The 17,398-nt window shown below is 40.4% G+C and overlaps 1 protein-coding gene across 1 annotated transcript; it reads left to right on the top strand.

Annotated features, from left to right (window-relative positions):
- The first annotated feature begins 1,448 nt into the window (after positions 1 to 1,448).
- On the top strand, positions 1,449 to 15,695 carry LOC144507208 (heat shock protein HSP 90-alpha). The gene is made up of 11 exons (XM_078234136.1): positions 1,449 to 1,609; positions 2,077 to 2,241; positions 8,711 to 9,077; positions 9,334 to 9,467; positions 9,574 to 9,879; positions 9,959 to 10,124; positions 10,261 to 10,451; positions 13,336 to 13,483; positions 13,562 to 13,830; positions 14,429 to 14,762; positions 14,929 to 15,695. The coding sequence occupies exons 2-11, from the start codon at positions 2,077 to 2,079 to the stop codon at positions 15,039 to 15,041; spliced, it is 2,193 nt and encodes a 730-aa protein (XP_078090262.1). The 5' UTR covers positions 1,449 to 1,609; the 3' UTR covers positions 15,042 to 15,695.
- Positions 15,696 to 17,398: the final 1,703 nt, after the last annotated feature.

Genomic DNA, 17,398 nt, shown 5'->3' with positions numbered 1-17,398 from the left:
AATGCTGTCCACGGGCACCAAGCTTTTCAAATCAACATACCTGTAAACCTTGCAGTAACTACTACTTGGAAATGGTCAATAAAATGATATTGGTGTGTCGATGTTGATTTCAGTGAACTGAAGCAAAAATTTGTGATTTTGGATTCTCATTTTAATGGCTAAATGTTATGATCAGAATGATGATGATTGATGTGTTACAATATTTGGCCAAATATGGACTTATTTTAGAACTGGTCTTTGTCAGGGGAACCCTTTTTCAATCAGATTTTTCTCAATTGTTGTATAGGAATGGTGTGTTTCATGTCACTTCTCCACCTGGCCATCTGAAAATCAAATGGGAAAATTGAGAGGTTTATACATTCAAAATTGTAGTAACAGGTGCGCTTGTTTTAATTTAACCCATTTTTGCTGTTTTTACCCAGAAGTGTTTTCTGACATCTTTTTATTGCACAACATACTTGCTCAATTTCTTTACTTAATTTTTAAGATGTTAATTAGGTTTATTCTTGGAGATGGTTATTGTCACCTTGGGTGGGGTTGTGCTCACATATTGTGCAACTGAACACTAGAAGGTTCTCGGGTTGGAGAAGGGCATAATCATATCAATTACACTCCAACAGCAGCTCCCTTCATGCTGAATGTTATCTCCGGATCCTGAAAGAACGTTCCAGAATCGGAAATAAAAACAGCAATAACACATTTTCAATTGGCGTAGCTATGCATATTGAAATGTATCCTCATCCCTTCATTATCTGTGGTATGATTAATGGTGATACATGCTTACATTAACACTGCAACGAAATTACTGTCAAAATCCCCTTCACAAGGTGCTTAAAACTTTCGTGGCGAGTGGACATCATGGCGTTGGATGAATTAATGTATTAAATTCACCCAAGATCTGTCGATTGGGACAATCAATCCGACGGGGGAGAACAATCGATTATATTTTAATTATTTTTTTAAAATAGCTTTTGAATAGAAGGACTAATCCGGACCACCAATCAATCATTTTAGACAACTTATTCACATTCGTAAGACATTTCTAACAATGAACGTGTTGTTTGAAACGCGATCTTTTTTTTACTACAACATAGGTTTTTGACGGTTATCTAAATTCAAACAATAAAATTGCCGTTACGTATCTCAAATTATATGGTGGTTGTATGTGTTGTTTGTTACGAGATGCGCTATCTTCACTTTTTTTCCCCCTTGTTCGTTTGTGTTCGCTCGGCGATGAAGACGCCAGCTCGCGCGCACCTCACACAACGGCTCAGAGAAAATTCCAGCAAGCCGAGAGGCGGCGACTCATTCACAAGCTTTCCGCAGCGCCCCGCCCCTCCCAGCCGCCGATTGGCCCGTTCGGCTTTGGCACGCCGGCGACTCTGCTTTCCGATAGGCCGAAGCGGCTGTCAATCAGCGCGCTGCCCCCCCCCGAGATTCGAGATGTTTCTCGAACTTCAGCGAAGTCGAGGCGCCATATAAAAAAACCGGTTCGCCGCGTTTTCTCCTCGCATAAGCTAAGGTGCTTCTGTGGAGGAGGATCGTGCGGCTTAAGGGCGGCGACAGCCACTGCATTCATTTTTATAAAGCGAGTACCCCTTGCAGGAAGGTAAAAAAAGTTGGAGGACGATGCTGGATTTTAATTTCAAATATTATTGTGAATTCCGATTGGTGGGCGTTAATTTGATGGGTGATTTCAAATCGTTGAGGTGACTGACTGGAGGGATGTTCTGGAAGGATGCTGTGTTTTGTTTCGCGGGGTTTGTAATTTTAACGGCGGAAAAAGAAATCAAATCCATATAGTTGGAGGGAGGGAGGGAGGGGGGGGGGGGGGGGGAGACCTGATTTTCCTCGAATGATTGCTCATTGTCAAGCGCTATTAACCGCGCTATGGCTTCTGGTAACTCGGAGACTTTTCTCGAAGCTTGTTCTCCGGGGGTGGAGTCACCGGGCTTCTCTATAACCCCTACAGTCATCAGCGATCACTTGTTATCGTCTTCTGTTTGTTTTACCCCTGTTCTTCAAACCTCTTTTTTTTATTGTTGTTGTTTTCTTTTTTTTGTGTTGTACGAACAGATGCCTGAAGAAACTCCGGTCGCTACGCAGGATATGCCAATGGAGGAAGAAGCTGAGACCTTCGCCTTTCAGGCAGAAATTGCTCAGTTGATGTCTTTGATCATCAATACATTTTATTCCAACAAAGAGATTTTTCTGAGAGAGCTCATTTCCAATTCCTCTGATGTAAGTCATTTTTCAAGTGACTTGTCCCGATCTAACTTTCCTCCTTTTTTCACACGATTTTAGCACCCTTAATAAAGGTTCAGTGTCGTTTGTGGTGATTTCTGAGATGCTGCAGTGATGCATTTTCTGATTTATATGTCGATATAATGTCACTAGGTCAACTGCAAACCAATTTACTGAGTAGTGGTAGTAGTGTCAGGTTGTCCTAGAAGCTTCAGTAGGTGGGAAATGTGTTTACACCACCTCTTCCTCAACTCTAGTGGAGAGTGTACCCTACAATAGACTAGTGTAATTCACTTGAAATAAATTGCACTACTGATCATGAAATGAGCAGTATTAATGTTTTTAGTAAACTCAATGAAACAAAACCATTGCTATTTGAAACAATTATGTGCTTTAGAGCTTGGTTTGACTCCAACCATAGACCAAAAAAGTCAAGTTTTTTGGGGGGGGAACTAGGTGAGATGGCTTTTCCTGCTGTGACTGGTAGAATCCTTTTTAGGATCCAAATCCTGTTAAGGTAACTGAAGTTTATGGTTTATATACTTAATACCTCCTAAAATTGCAAAGTTGCTTCAGTATAGTAACATTGGCATTGATGAATTGGGCTTAGACAAGTCATTTAGGGTGCATAGCATCATGCAACAGCTTTCCTACTTTGGGTGTAATTTTGAACTAATTTGAGTAAATCTTCAGTCAATTGAAACTAGTATCTGATGCATATCCATGCTGTATTTAAGGGTGTTAGTGAAAAGATATATTAAAACTACATAACCGATCCCAATGAGCTTTGGAACAAAAAATGTTAATATTTGGTCAGAATTGCTCACAGAAGCTCTATTAAAAAGCCATGACATTAAAGAATTGGAACCTATGTTTGGTGTTGATTTGAGGGATCATTGTTCTGGGAGGAGGAGCTGATGCAGGCTGCTGATCTTTAAATACGGCCATTACTTGAGCCAAGACTGGATCTGCTTCCTTCTGAATGCTTGCAGCAAAATTAACCATGTGCTAGCAACTTGCTAATTTTTTTAAAAGACAGTATCTGTAGTTGCCCTTGATGATGATGGATCATCTTTGGTAAGAAGTTTCAGGCTTTTGACCAGTGATGAGGGACAAAGATCCATGTCAAAATGGTGTTTCTATACACCTGCCAGAGTATCTTTTTTTTTAAATGGAGTGAGAAGTTACAGAAGCTTAATTTCCCCCTTAAGTGGAGAAGCGTCAGCATTTCACAAGTCAGCCATGCAATCATAATACCTACCCCTTGTCATGGTAATTGTGGGCCTTGTCCAGTAGTTCCACCCACCAGAAGTTGGTGGGGGAATGTTGATCGAACATCTGAAAATGGTCTGTCTCTTTTTGTAACCTGCTGTAGCCTAACAAATAGCCACTAATGTGAACTGTCTTAAACTATTTCTTCTAAACAAATTTGTAGATTTTTAATCTGTCTTGTTGGCCATACTTGGGCCTTTTTCCAATGAGGTATTAATATTAAGCAAATCACTTGAATAGCAGACCTAACACCACGAGGGTCACCATAAACCTCAAAAGCCAAGCTGACAAAACATTGATTTCACTATTTTAAACCAAAGTTCATTGGTTTTCATCTTGTGCAAATAGTTCTATTCCGTGATCATTTGGGAGTTGTCAGTCAAACTGCTTGCTTAACCATACTGCACTGATTTGTAAAATCAGTTATTGCAGCACAAATTTGATAATGGTAACCTCCTCAGTCATGTCAACACATAATGAAAATATCAAGCATTGATTTTATTTAAACTTCAAGCTTTTTATAAATTTAAATCCATTAACGTCTTTGCCAGTTCCAGCAAGGTTTCCTGTTCTTTGACAGCTAATGTTTAATTCCGACAAGAACTGTTATCTGTATGTATGCAACATCTTTAATGGTGCAGACTCATGGGAAGGAACCATTTCTTATCCTTTAGCCCTGTATGGATACCACTATACTATTGGTGTATGGTCCCAGATTTTCTCAGTCATTACTATAGAATATAGTAACTGTACAACTTTGCCTTTTCTGGCTTACATTGGAGTCTCAACATCCTATTGTAATGATTGCAGCCATCTGGAAACTGCTTCATGCCCCTGAATGTCCAGGGAGGTTACTTAGATTGAACTCTGGATTGGGACTTGAACTGGTGCTAATGTTGAGCTACCGTTCACCCAGTCTAAATTAGTGCACTCGCTGTTAAAGCTGAGGCAGTTGGATCATTTCATTGCACTTGATGACACCAGAGCATAAGAGCAAGAGGTTCTCTTTCACTACTTGCTTCCAACAAGCTGGCCAGAAACTAACTGATCAGTTAATTTAATATTTTCCAATCAGGTTCTATGCACACTATGGTTATAGGCATTCTTGGCACTGCTGACATGTATTGCCAATCCCTAGTTGACATTTAATGGGGACTGCACTCTATGTGGAAGAGTGGCCTGGATATTCCTCTCCACTGTTGATGAGAGCACATTGACCCCCTTCAATGCTCTCTGCAACCTGACCCTTGTACATTTTTCAGCCAGAACCAATCCCAGCTAAAGCATCAAAGGGTTAGGAAGGTCATCAGATGGAAGAAGGAAGGGTATGCCCTGTTTTCAGTGGTAGCTTTGCCCAAGTAAGGTCTGTGTTTTGGTGCTCTGCTCAGTTCTAAGTTAGACCAGATATAACAGCGTAATGTGGTTCACAAAATATGGGTGTCACTGGTTAGGTGTTTTATTCCCCACCCCAAATTGCCCTTGTGAAGGTGGTGGTATGCTACAGCATTGAACTGCTGCAACTCATATGGTGTAGGTATGCCCATTGTGTTGTTGGAGGAGTTCATAGGTTTTGACCCAGGAATGGCAATATAGTTCCAAATCAAGATGGTGAGTGGCTTGGAGGGAAACCTGCAGGTGGTGGTGTTCCCATTACCTCCAGCAACCACAGCCATTTTCCTTTGTGCCAGGTTGGTCTTCCTGTGCAGTTTTGCTAGGGCCCTATGATGCCACACTTGGTCAAATTCTGACTTGATGTCAATGGCAGCCATTTTTTTAGATCAAGGCTGTAAACGAGGTCAGGAGCAGAGTGGCCATGTATTACAGTCATAGCTAGGGTGTAGAGAAAGATAAGCTTTAATGCAAGATAAGTCTGACAGTAGCAGGGAAGCTGCTGTTTGTTACCATACCTCAGTGGTTCATGCCAGGAACTAGAGGTTTTTTGTGATCTAATATGCTGGATTGAGGGTTGGTCTCTGCCCCCAGAAGTGGTTTTCCCCTTAGAATGGTCCTGCATTGTTCACATAGCTCCCATAACTCTACTATGTAAAGTTAATGCACATGGGATTGCAGGTAATGTCTTGATGGGTTGAAAAGTTAACAGAGAGAATGCAAAGAGTTGGCATAAATTGGTCTCTTTCTGATTGGCTGTCAGTGACTAGTGGGATTCTACAGGGATCATCTGTGCTAGGACTCCAACTGTTCACTTTATAAATGATTTGGAAGAGGGAACTGAATGCATTATCTCCAGATTTGCAGATGATACAAAATTAAAGGGGGGGGAGGGGGGGGAGTGGTGAGCTGTGAGAAGGATGTAGAGATGCTTCAGCATGATTTGGACAGGCTGTGAGCATATGCATGGCAGATGCAGGATAATGTGAATAAATGTGGTTATTCACTTTGGTAGCAATAATAAGAGTCACTCGAATGGGTGTAAATTGAAAAGTGGATTCTCAGTGAGACCTTGGTGCCCTTTTGCATCAGTCACTGAAAGTAAGCGCACAGGTACAGCAGGCAGTAAACAAGGCAAATGGTATGTTGGCCTTCGTAGTCAGAGGATTTGAGTATCGGGATGTTTTGCTGCAATTGTATTGGGTGTTGGTGAGGCCACATCTGGAATGTTGTGTGCAGTTTTGTTGCCCTTATCTGAGGATGTCCTTGCTATAGAGGGAGTACAGCAAAGGTTTACCAGGCTGATTCCTGGGATGGCAGGTCTGTCATGAGAGACTAAGTTGGTTAGGATTATATTCACTGGAGTTTAGAGTGAGAGGAGATCTCATAGGAACTTATAAAATTCTGACAGGGTAGATTCAGAAAGAATGTTCCCTATGGTGGGAGAGTCCAGAACTAGGGGCCATAGTTTGAGGATAAGGGGTAAATCTTTTAGAAATGAGGTGAGGAGAAATTTCTTCACTCGGGATGATGAATGTGTGGAATTCACTACCACAGAATGTAATTGAGGCCAAAACATCTGATTTCAAGAAGAAATTAGATATAGCTCTTGGGGCTAAAGGGATCAAAGGGTAGGGGGGGGGGGATCAGGATGTTGGATTTGATGATCAAAATGAATGACAGAGCAGGCTGGAAGGGCTGAAAGGCCTATTGTTTCTATCTCAAATGTTTCCATGTGTGATTAGGATTTTAGCTTTCCAACCTTGTTGTGCTGAGTTCCAGGTCAAAATTCTGACCCCCTCATCAATATCCTAGCTGTCCATAATTGGGCTAATTAAATAAAATTTCCATTCTGCCTCTGAAAGAAAACCATCCCAGATTGTTTCTACTGATAACATTGCAGTCACATCCTTCCTGCAATGTGGACACCCAGTACTCCAACTTTGGTCTAACTAGTGCTTTATATGCAATACTTTGAGCAATGATTGACCATCTTCTCTACCTCCTGCCACTTTAAGGCTGTGAATAAACACACTAATGTGTCCTCTTCATTTCTTTCGAATCTGTATTCCCTTGCTCTTAAATGTCCTCCCAATTGCATTGCTTCAAATTTCTGGCTAGTCCATCTGTATCTTCCTGCAGCCTTCTGCCTTGCGTTCAACCACATGACCAAATGTGTTCATCAGAGGTCCATTACTGAGCCCTGCAAGACCCTACTTGAAATAGTCTTCTGGCCACAAACACCAGTTGACCACAATCCTTTGCTTTCTACTTATTGAGGCAGTCTAAGAATATGTGTATTTAATTTTTTTGTGTTTTCAAGGTGCTGGAAAAAGACAGGCCTGAGGAGAGAAACGGTTAAACTTTGTGAGTCCAGTATGATTTTTTTAAAACTAATTTTCTACCATATTGGACCTTCACAAAAACCCTAGCAGTTTGTGTACATAAGTCAGCTGAAAGTAGCACATTTGATATTTTTGGGTGGTGATAACGGTCAATTGAGTCAGGTGTAATCTTCACGAAACAAATCTATACAGACTGATTAATCCATGCAATAATAAATAGTGACAATGTCATAAATGATCCTGTATGCTTGTACCCCTTGACCCTCATGCTGGAATTTTAGTACTATAAAGCATATTGATCTGCATTCCATACACAATTTGGGAAGCCTATGACCCTGTGCAAAGAAAGATGTCTCTTTCAAGTTAGTTATAAGATTTGGGTAACTGCAGTGGATCAGATAGAAACTTTCAAGAACAGATGTTTTCTGGTTTGAGGCAATCTTGGCAGCAGGCATTATGTAATGTCAAAGGTTCCCATCCTGACTTGATGAACATTTGTATAGTGCACCCCACAGCCAGTGAATGCTATGCATTTTCCTGAGCAACTGACAGCAGCCATTTGGGTTACCAGAGTAGGTTATTGGAATAGCTCACAAAGGCACTTCCACTCACTACCAGTAAGGACTGTGATAGAAAACACTACTTTCGTATATGTTCAACAATACTGACGCTTGATACCATCCAGAATGGCTGAATCATCTGGAGTCAATCCATCACTTGTTCATTCTCTCCACACTGCACTGTAGCTGCAGTGTGCTAGCTATAAAGTGCACTGCAAAACTTGCTATGGCTTCAGTAGTAATATAGCACCCAACACCTCTACCCACGTCAAGTGGGTAGTCACATCTCCATGTAGCATAACTTGACATGTTGCTTCTCTGTTAACTGCAAAAATTCTAATGGATGGCATTGTTAGAAGTCCCACCACATTATTGAGGGATAGATGATAAATAGCAGAGCCACCATATTCCAAACAATGGAACACTTTTGATCCACAGTGTCTGACTCCTTTAAAGCCTTGCGAAGATAGTATGCAGTGAGACCCATATAATGAGAACTGATAGCCAAATTTTTAATTAAGTTTGCTTACAGTGAGTAGCAGAGAACATTTAGATTGGTCTGGCTCCTAAGATGGAAAATAGTTGTTTCAGTCTGGTAGCCAGAGAACATATTAACATGGTTGATAGAAAATACAAGAGATTTGCTAAAACCTGGCATACACAACCTGAAAAAATGATGGCAACAGTTTCAATAGTGCCTTTCAGTGGCTAAATTTGGATGGCCTCTATTTCTATATTCAAATATAGCACATTCTCTGGATGGCTTATTTTAATGTAGAGGCAAGCTTCAGTTGGCCATTGTTATAGTCCAGTTCTTTCATTGTGATTCAGTTGACTTGTTTCCTTACTGCTTTTCTTTCCTAATTTCTATAATTGAGTATTGTGTTTTTATTTTTAAAGGCTCTTGACAAAATTCGTTATGAAAGTTTAACTGATCCAAGCAAACTGGATTCTGGCAAAGAACTGAAGATTGATATTATCCCAAATCAAAAGGAGCACACTTTGACCGTTCAGGATACTGGTATTGGAATGACCAAAGCTGACCTCATTAATAACTTGGGCACAATTGCCAAGTCTGGAACAAAAGCCTTCATGGAGGCCTTGCAAGCTGGTGCAGACATATCAATGATTGGGCAGTTTGGTGTCGGTTTCTATTCTGCTTACCTGGTTGCAGAAAAAGTAACGGTCATCACTAAGCACAATGATGATGATCAGTATGTGTGGGAATCATCTGCTGGAGGATCTTTCACAGTGAGACTAGACCATGGTAAGTAATTGGTGCAGAATGATTTATATTAAATTATAGACCCAAATTTGAGTCAGCTAGTTTTCTAATTTAACCTTGTTCAATGCATCTGGAATGCTACACTCCATGAAAATGGAAAGGGATATTACATGATAAATAGTGATGCACCACTTTCATGCAAGAGGCTTTTGTATCCAATATAAGAAATATCATCTTGTACAAATTTGCATAAGGCCAAAATATAAACATCTATTTTCTTTGGTTTTAACTTATCAAGATGAAGAAATTGGTCGTGGGACTAAAGTAATCTTGCACTTGAAAGAAGATCAGATGGAATACATAGAAGAAAAAAGAGTAAAAGAAATTGTGAAGAAACACTCCCAGTTCATTGGCTACCCTATTACTTTATTTGTAAGTATTTTTCTTCATTCAGTGTTTTGCCTTGCAGCAATTTTGATGGTCAGTGATGTGTAATAATCCATAAAGTTTCCCTCAATGAAGTGTTTTTTCTAAACAGGTAGAGAAGGAGCGAGATAAGGAGATCAGTGATGATGAAGGGGAAGAAAAAGAAGAGAAGAAAGAGGATGATGCTGCAGAGGAAGATGATAAACCAAAAATTGAAGATGTTGGATCAGATGAAGAAGATGAAAAGAAAGAAAGTGACAAGAAGAAGAGAAAAATTAAGGAGAAATATATAGATCAAGAGGAACTGAACAAGATGAAGCCTATTTGGACAAGAAATCCTGAAGACATTACCAATGAAGAGTATGGAGAATTCTACAAGAGTCTGACGAATGACTGGGAGGAACATTTGGCAGTGAAAGTATGTGTAATATTGTTTGCTGTTTAATAAACTGATTTCAATTGCTTACGCAACAAACTAATTACAAATGTTTTTGCAGCATTTTTCTGTTGAAGGGCAGCTGGAATTTAGAGCATTGCTCTTTGCTCCAAGACGGGCACCCTTTGACTTGTTTGAAAACAGAAAAAAGAAAAACAACATTAAGCTGTATGTGCGCAGAGTTTTCATTATGGATAATTGTGAAGAACTCATTCCAGAATATCTCAGTACGTATTTATTTTGGCAGGAATAACCTAATGCAGAAATGCACTTTTGTAAATGTTTTTATCAAGTGGATGTATCTCATTTGAGATGCACATTTTCTTAGTAATTTAATACATTTTAACTTGTTTTCTCTCCAAGATTTTATTAAAGGAGTAGTGGATTCAGAAGATCTTCCCCTCAACATTTCCCGTGAAATGTTGCAGCAAAGCAAAATTCTAAAAGTTATTCGTAAAAACCTGGTGAAGAAATGTTTGGAGCTCTTCATAGAATTGTCTGAGGACAAAGAAAACTATAAGAAGTTGTATGAACAATTTTCCAAAAACCTCAAGGTGATCATTGTGGAGCTGATTTTGTTTTTTCTTGCCACTATTTGAAATAACTTGGCTGTTGGTCAGCTTGTTTCAAGAGAGGTGTAGTGATTCTGCCTTGATTTTTAATACTGTTAAGTAACTGACTTTTTGTGGAGTAGTTGCAGATGTTTCTTCTTTAGATTTAAAACAGTTGGGGATGCTTCTGCTTTGCTTAGTTTTCTCTTTCTGTAAGTCTTGGAAAAAGCTTCATTACAGGAAGTGCATGTTGGAATCAAGGAGGATGCCAAGAGTTTCCACTTTGAAACCTTGTGTGATAGTATACACTCAAATAGCCTATAAATGTCCATCCTTTCACATATGGGCAAAAGTTTTCACTAGCAAGATATTCCACTAGAACAAAGAACAATACAGCACAGGAACCGGCTCTCCAAGCCCGTGCCGCTCCCTGGTCCAAACTAGACCATTCTTTTGTATCCCTCCATTCCCACTCCGTTCATATGGCTATCTAGATAAGTCTTAAACGTTCCCAGTGTGTCCGCCTCCACCACCTTGCCTGGCAGCGCATTCCAGGCCCCCATCACCCTCTGTGTAAAATATGTCCTTCTGATATCTGTGTTAAACCTCCTCTTCCCCTTCCCCCCCCCCCCCCCCCCCCCCTTCACCTTGAACCTATGACCCCTCGTGAACGTCACCACCGACCTGGGGAAAAGCTTCCCACCGTTCACCCTATCTATGCCTTTCATAATTTTATACACCTCCTATTAAGTCTCCCCTCATCCTCCGTCTTTCCAGGGAGAACAACCCCAGTTTACCCAATCTCTCCTCATAACTAAGCCCCTCCATACCAGGCAACATCCTGGTAAACCTCCTCTGTACTCTCTCCAAAGCCTCCACGTCCTTCTGGTAGTGTGGCGACCAGAACTGGACGCAGTATTCCAAATGCAGCCGAACCAACGTTCTACACATCTGCAACATCAGACCCCAACTTTTATACTCTATGCCCCGTCCTATAAAGGCAAGCATGCCACATGCCTTCCTCACTACCTTCTCCACCTGAGATGTCACCTTCAAGGATCTGTGGACTTGCACACCCAGGTCCCTCTGCGTATCTACACCCTTTATGGTTCTGCCATTTATCGTATAGCTCCTCCCTACATTTTTTCTACCAAAATGCATCACTTGGCATTTATCAGGATTGAACTCCATCTGCCATTTCTTTGCCCAAATTTCCAGCCGATCTATATCCTTCTGTAGCTTCTGACAATGCTCCTCACTATCTGCAAGTCCTGCCAATTTTGTGTTGTCCGCAAACTTACTGATCACCCCAGTTACACCTTCTTCCAGATCGTTTATATAAATCACAAACAGCAGAGGTACCAATACAGAGCCCTGCGGAACACCACTAGTCACAGGCCTCCAGCCGGAAAAAGACCCTTCCATTACCACCCTCTGTCTTCTGTGACCAAGCCAGTTCTCCACCCATCTAGCCACCTCCCCCTTTATCCCATGAGATCCAACCTTTTTCACCAGCATACTATGAGGGACTTTGACAAAAGCTTTACTAAAGTCCATATAGACGACATCCACGGCCCTTCCCTCGTCAACCATTCTGGTCACTTCTTCAAAAAACTCCAGGTTAGTGAGGCATGACCTCCCTCTCTCAAAACCATGCTGACTATCGTTAATGAGTTTATTCCTTTCTAAATGCGCATACATCCTATCCCTAAGAATCTTCTCCAACAACTTCCCCACCACGGACGTCACGCTCACCGGCCTATAATTACCCGGGTTATCCTTCCTACCCTTAAATAACGGGACCACATTAGCTCTCCTCCAATCCTCTGGGACCTCACCTGCGTCCAGTGACGAGACAAAGATTTGCGTCAGAGGCCCAGCGATTTCATCTCTCGTCTCCCTGAGCAGCCTTGGATCGATTCCATCAGGCCCTGGAGATTTGTCAGTCTTTATATTCTCTAACAAACCTAACACTTCCTCCCTTGTAATGGAGATTTTCTCCAACGGTTCAACACTCCCCTCCGAGACACTCCCAGTCAACACATCCCTCTCCTTTGTGAATACCGACGCAAAGTATTCATTTAGGATCTCCCCTACTACTTTGGGCTCCAAGCATAATTCCCCACTTTTGTCCCTGAGAGGTCCGTTTTTTTTTTTTCCCCTGACAACCCTTTTGTTCCTAACGTATGAATAAAATGCCTTGGGATTCTCCTTAATCCTGTCTGCCAAGGACATTTCGTGACCCCTTTTTGCCCTTCTAATTCCCCGTTTGAGTTCTTTGCTACTTTCTTTGTACTCCTCCAGAGCTCCCTCCGTTTTTAGCTGCCTGGACCTAACATACGGCTCTCTTTCTTTTCTTTTTGACCAGTCCCTCAATTTCCCTGGTTATCCACGGTTCTCGAATCCTATTCTTTTTTACAGGCACATGCCTGTCCTGTAGCCCTAACAACTGTTCCTTAAAAGACTCCCACATGCCAGATGTGGATTTGCCCTCAAACAGCCTCTCCCAATCAAGAGCTGCCAATTTCTGCCTAATCCCACATGTCTGAAAAATCAAATCTAAGCATAAATGGCAGTCTTGCTCCCAATCTGCTAGTTCAACAAGAGTTGTACAATAGACTTTGACATGAGATGGTCGGTCGGGGGGGGGGGTCAGTTATTCCAATTTGTTTTTTTTATTCCAGAGCTTTTGTTTGAAGCTTAAATTTGGCATGGTTTGTGTGCTTTTATTTTATATTTCAGGTGCAACTTCCATTTTGTGGCAGCAAATAATGCTTGTTCACACTTGATATTCTAACAACTAGAATTAAAAGATTTTTGTGCACCTACATGACATCAGAACTGTGGCCCTAATTTCTTTGTTTCCTTTTTAAAACCTCTTCCGCAGCTTGGAATCCATGAAGACTCCCAAAACCGCAAGAAGCTTTCGGAGTTGCTGCGGTACCATACTTCTGTGAGTGGTGATGAAGTGGTATCCCTGAAAGATTATGTCTCCCGTATGAAAGACAACCAGAAACATATCTATTATATTACTGGTATGTATAATGTACAATTATGACATTGCTTCTGAAATATGTATAGGCATGTATGGTCATTCTAAACTGTTTTATCAGGTGAAACCAAGGACCAAGTAGCCAACTCTGCGTTTGTGGAACGGCTAAGAAAACATGGTTTGGAGGTGATTTACATGACTGAGCCAATTGATGAATACTGTGTGCAACAGTTGAAAGAATTTGATGGGAAAACTTTGGTCTCCGTAACTAAGGAAGGCTTGGAGCTTCCAGAAGATGAAGAGGAGAAAAAAAAGCAGGAAGAAAAGAAGGCAAACTTTGAAAATCTGTGCAAGATTATGAAAGACATCTTGGAGAAAAAAATTGAGAAAGTATGTTTAATTATAATATGAATAATAGAATACAATTGCAGTGAGGTGATTTTGTTTTTTCTGCAAATCCTACTTCAGCTGATTTCTATAGCTAAAGCTGAGTTGAAGATTCTCCATTCCTATCTGTTGCAATCATAAACACAAGTGAAATGGGTAACAATAGATCTTTGGGTATTTTGGTTAAGTACGGACTAGTGCATTACAATACAGCTGGACTATTCTGCCCACTTATGAACACTTGAAAGGCCTCAGAGTGCATTTACCAGAAGCGGGGTTAAAATTCCCAGTTTGAACTTTCATTAGATAGAGTCTCTGTTCACAATCTTGATGGATGGACTTAACTTGATTTGCGAGGCAATTGCACATTCAAGTGTTAAGACCTGGAATGTATTTACTGAAGGTGGTAGTAGCCCTTCAGTAGTAAGTTGTAAATGCACTGGATAAAAAATCTGAAGGATGAGTTGAGCAATTGGAAAAAGGCAGACCGTGGAACTGTTAGTTATCTGAAGTAGCTATCCGTAGACAATGGGCTAAATGGTCTTCTATAGTTCATTGTTCCATGATGCTTTCATTCTGTAATTGCACTTTCTTTCCCCAGGTAACTGTTTCCAATCGTTTAGTTGCTTCTCCATGTTGCATTGTTACCAGCACCTATGGATGGACTGCCAACATGGAAAGAATCATGAAGGCTCAAGCACTTCGAGATAATTCAACAATGGGTTATATGGCAGCTAAGAAGCACTTGGAAATCAATCCTGATCATCCAATTGTTGAAACACTGAGGCAGAAAGCAGAAGCTGACAAAAATGACAAGTCAGTGAAGGACCTTGTCATTCTTCTCTTTGAGACTGCACTGCTGTCCTCTGGTTTTTCATTGGAAGATCCGCAGACTCATGCTAATCGCATTTACAGGATGATCAAACTTGGTCTTGGTAAGTATTTTGACCAAAATGTATTTTATGGGAGCCATAACATTCTGTGCAAACACTAATCAAATTCTAACTACTCTGGTTTCCAGGATCTGATTTTATTTATTTTTCCCCTGTTCTTTAGTAATTGGTTTTATTGAAGGAAAAACTGCCATTTTGTTCTCATTAGGTATTGATGAGGAAGATCCTGTCGTGGAGGATGCAGGCCCAACAAATGCAGAAGAGATGCCACCACTAGAAGGTGATGATGATGATACGTCGCGAATGGAAGAAGTTGATTGAACAAACTACAACTGACAGCAATCCATTTCACTCAAATTCTGAAGAACTGTTGCAGTCAGAGTTTAAAAAACCTAGTAATAGACAACTGTAAAAGTATCACACTTCCGTGAAGCACAGTTGATGCTGAGTTTCTGTAAACTTGTCAGTACCGATAAACAAGTTTAACAATTGAGCATATGTTAAATAAAAATTTAGTTTAAATTCTTCGCTGTGTTTTTTCTGAAGGCATTGTAAATACTGTTTAGCTTATTTGTCATTCCTTGGCCAAAGCCAGTACTTGATATTGAAATTCCTATGCTTCCCTTATTGCATGTGGATATTACATAGCAATAAGTTAAGTGTGTCTCCCCACTATCCCATTAAGTTTTTGATTCTGAAAACATTAGTCTTTCTTCTGGCTTAACCTTGTGAAACTTGTAGACCAGAACAATTTGGGATCATTTCACAATCATTTAACATTGCTACAATGCTCAAGGAGAAAAGCCCTTTAACATTGTCAATGGGCTTGCTAGTCCTCTGGCATTCTGATGTCTGTCCTGCCTTGTGCCCCTTACCTTCCCATTTAAATTAAAAGGATCATTTCAAAATTGGTTACTTTCTTGTTGGATGCTGTTGTTAAGATCTTGAGCGTTCAATAAAAAATAATTCAAGACAATTTGGGCTAGATTTTGTGACTTACTGTAGATTGGCATTGATGTACACTTTTTTCCAAAGAAATGTCATTGATTCTGCATTAATTTTATGAAATGGAATATCTTGTAAGGTTTTGTCACGTTAGTGTAGCAGGCCAATATATTGAACAATAAGGTTGATTGTAACGAGGGCCAAAGTTCTTAAATGCAGTGACTAACCAAGCTGTCAATTGTTGGTGGCAACAATTGGTGTTCTCCAAAACAGCATATCATTTGGGCAGATAACCAAGTTATTGCAGTAACTCTGGATATTTTGGATATATCTGACCAGGTTACAGGCTAAAGAATAGGTCTTCTGACTTCAATGAACTGTTATTCACATACCTCTCATGGCTGTTTTGTACAACCTTTCACAACTTTTTGGTGCTGGACCATGTTTTTCAGGACAGTCTGAAGATTTATTGACTTTGGACCACAGAAGCTTAGTGATTTTTATGATCTGGTGCAGTTTCTATTCTGAAATGAGGCCCACTTTTAAACTGATAGGAACAGGAGCAATTTAGAGGGGCTGGTTGAAGACCTATTTTTAAAAAAAACTTGTAAAGAAATGCCGACCAGCAAGTTATAAATTTTTGGCCATTGTCCTTTTTTTTAAGAGTAAAGAATGGTTGCCTGTTTTTTGAATCAACTTGGATATTGGAATGTAGCAAATCTCCTATCAAGCTTTGACAAATAGGACAGATGGAATTTGGAGAAGTATGCATTTTAGAAGGGAGAGATAAACTTGTGCAGTGTTAGTGGACAGGGACTTGTGTTTAGAATCGCAAATGGTTATTGGGTACAGCAAATTAAGCTGGATGAATTATCAGTTATTGCAAGGGGAATTAAATACAATTCAGTTGTGGTACAATGGTAACTCCTCAACTGGAGTACTGTATACAGTGGTCTCATTTTCGGGGAGCAGTTCAGAAGATTTTCTAGACTAGTACCTGGAATGGGAAAGTTGTGAGAAAAGGTTGGAACAGCTAAACTTGTATCCACTGGAGTTTAGAGGCAACTTGATTGAAGCACAAGATCTGGTGGAGTCTTGACAGAATAGATGTGAAAAGATTGTTCCCTGTTGCGGGGAAAATCTAGAACTAGGATTGCCTATTTTTAAGATGAGAGATTTATCTTCTGGTTTGAGCCTCAAAAGTGGTGGAATCTGTCTTTGAATATTTTCAATATTCAGGGTAAGATGCTGTTTTGGAGAATCGGGCAGACATGATGGACTAAATGGTTCTATTACAATTTTAAGAGGCCCCAAGTGCAAAGGAAATTTACCAAAACAGCTCAAGTTAAATTGGAGAAGGGCGGGTGGGGGGGGAGATTTGGTAGAAGTGTGCAAGATTCTAGTAGCTTTTAATAAGGTAGACAAAGCTGTCCTCATTAACCAATGGCACAAGGTCTTGGGAGATGAGGATGGTAGAAATTCAGATGCTTTCAAAATGAAATTGCATTGATATGAGGGGAAATAAACTTGGACTACGGGGATTGAATGCAGATAATTAAGATGCCTTTTGAGAGCCACCATAGACTTGAGTTGAATGGCCTCTTTTAGTGCCATAATGATTGATTGCTTAAGAGCTTTGACAAACAGACTCAAAACATCAGCTCTTTTCTCTCCTTATAGATGCTGTCAGACTTGGAGATTTTCCAGCATTTTTTCTTTTGGATTCTTAAGTG

This window comes from Mustelus asterias, chromosome 18 (genome assembly GCF_964213995.1).
Source record: "Mustelus asterias chromosome 18, sMusAst1.hap1.1, whole genome shotgun sequence".
NCBI lineage: Eukaryota > Metazoa > Chordata > Chondrichthyes > Carcharhiniformes > Triakidae > Mustelus > Mustelus asterias.
The sequence above is the reverse complement of the archived record's forward strand: the minus strand, read 5'-3'. Positions and strand labels throughout refer to the sequence as shown.

Bases quoted from the DNA above. Each gene is read 5' to 3' on its own strand.
- LOC144507208 (XM_078234136.1), top strand. From the start codon at position 2,077: ATGCCTGAAGAAACTCCGGTCGCTACGCAGGATATGCCAATGGAGGAA. The intron at 9,880-9,958 runs GTATGTGTAATA...ATGTTTTTGCAG, and splicing joins AGGAACATTTGGCAGTGAAA to CATTTTTCTGTTGAAGGGCA. The intron at 10,125-10,260 runs GTACGTATTTAT...TTTCTCTCCAAG, and splicing joins ACTCATTCCAGAATATCTCA to ATTTTATTAAAGGAGTAGTG.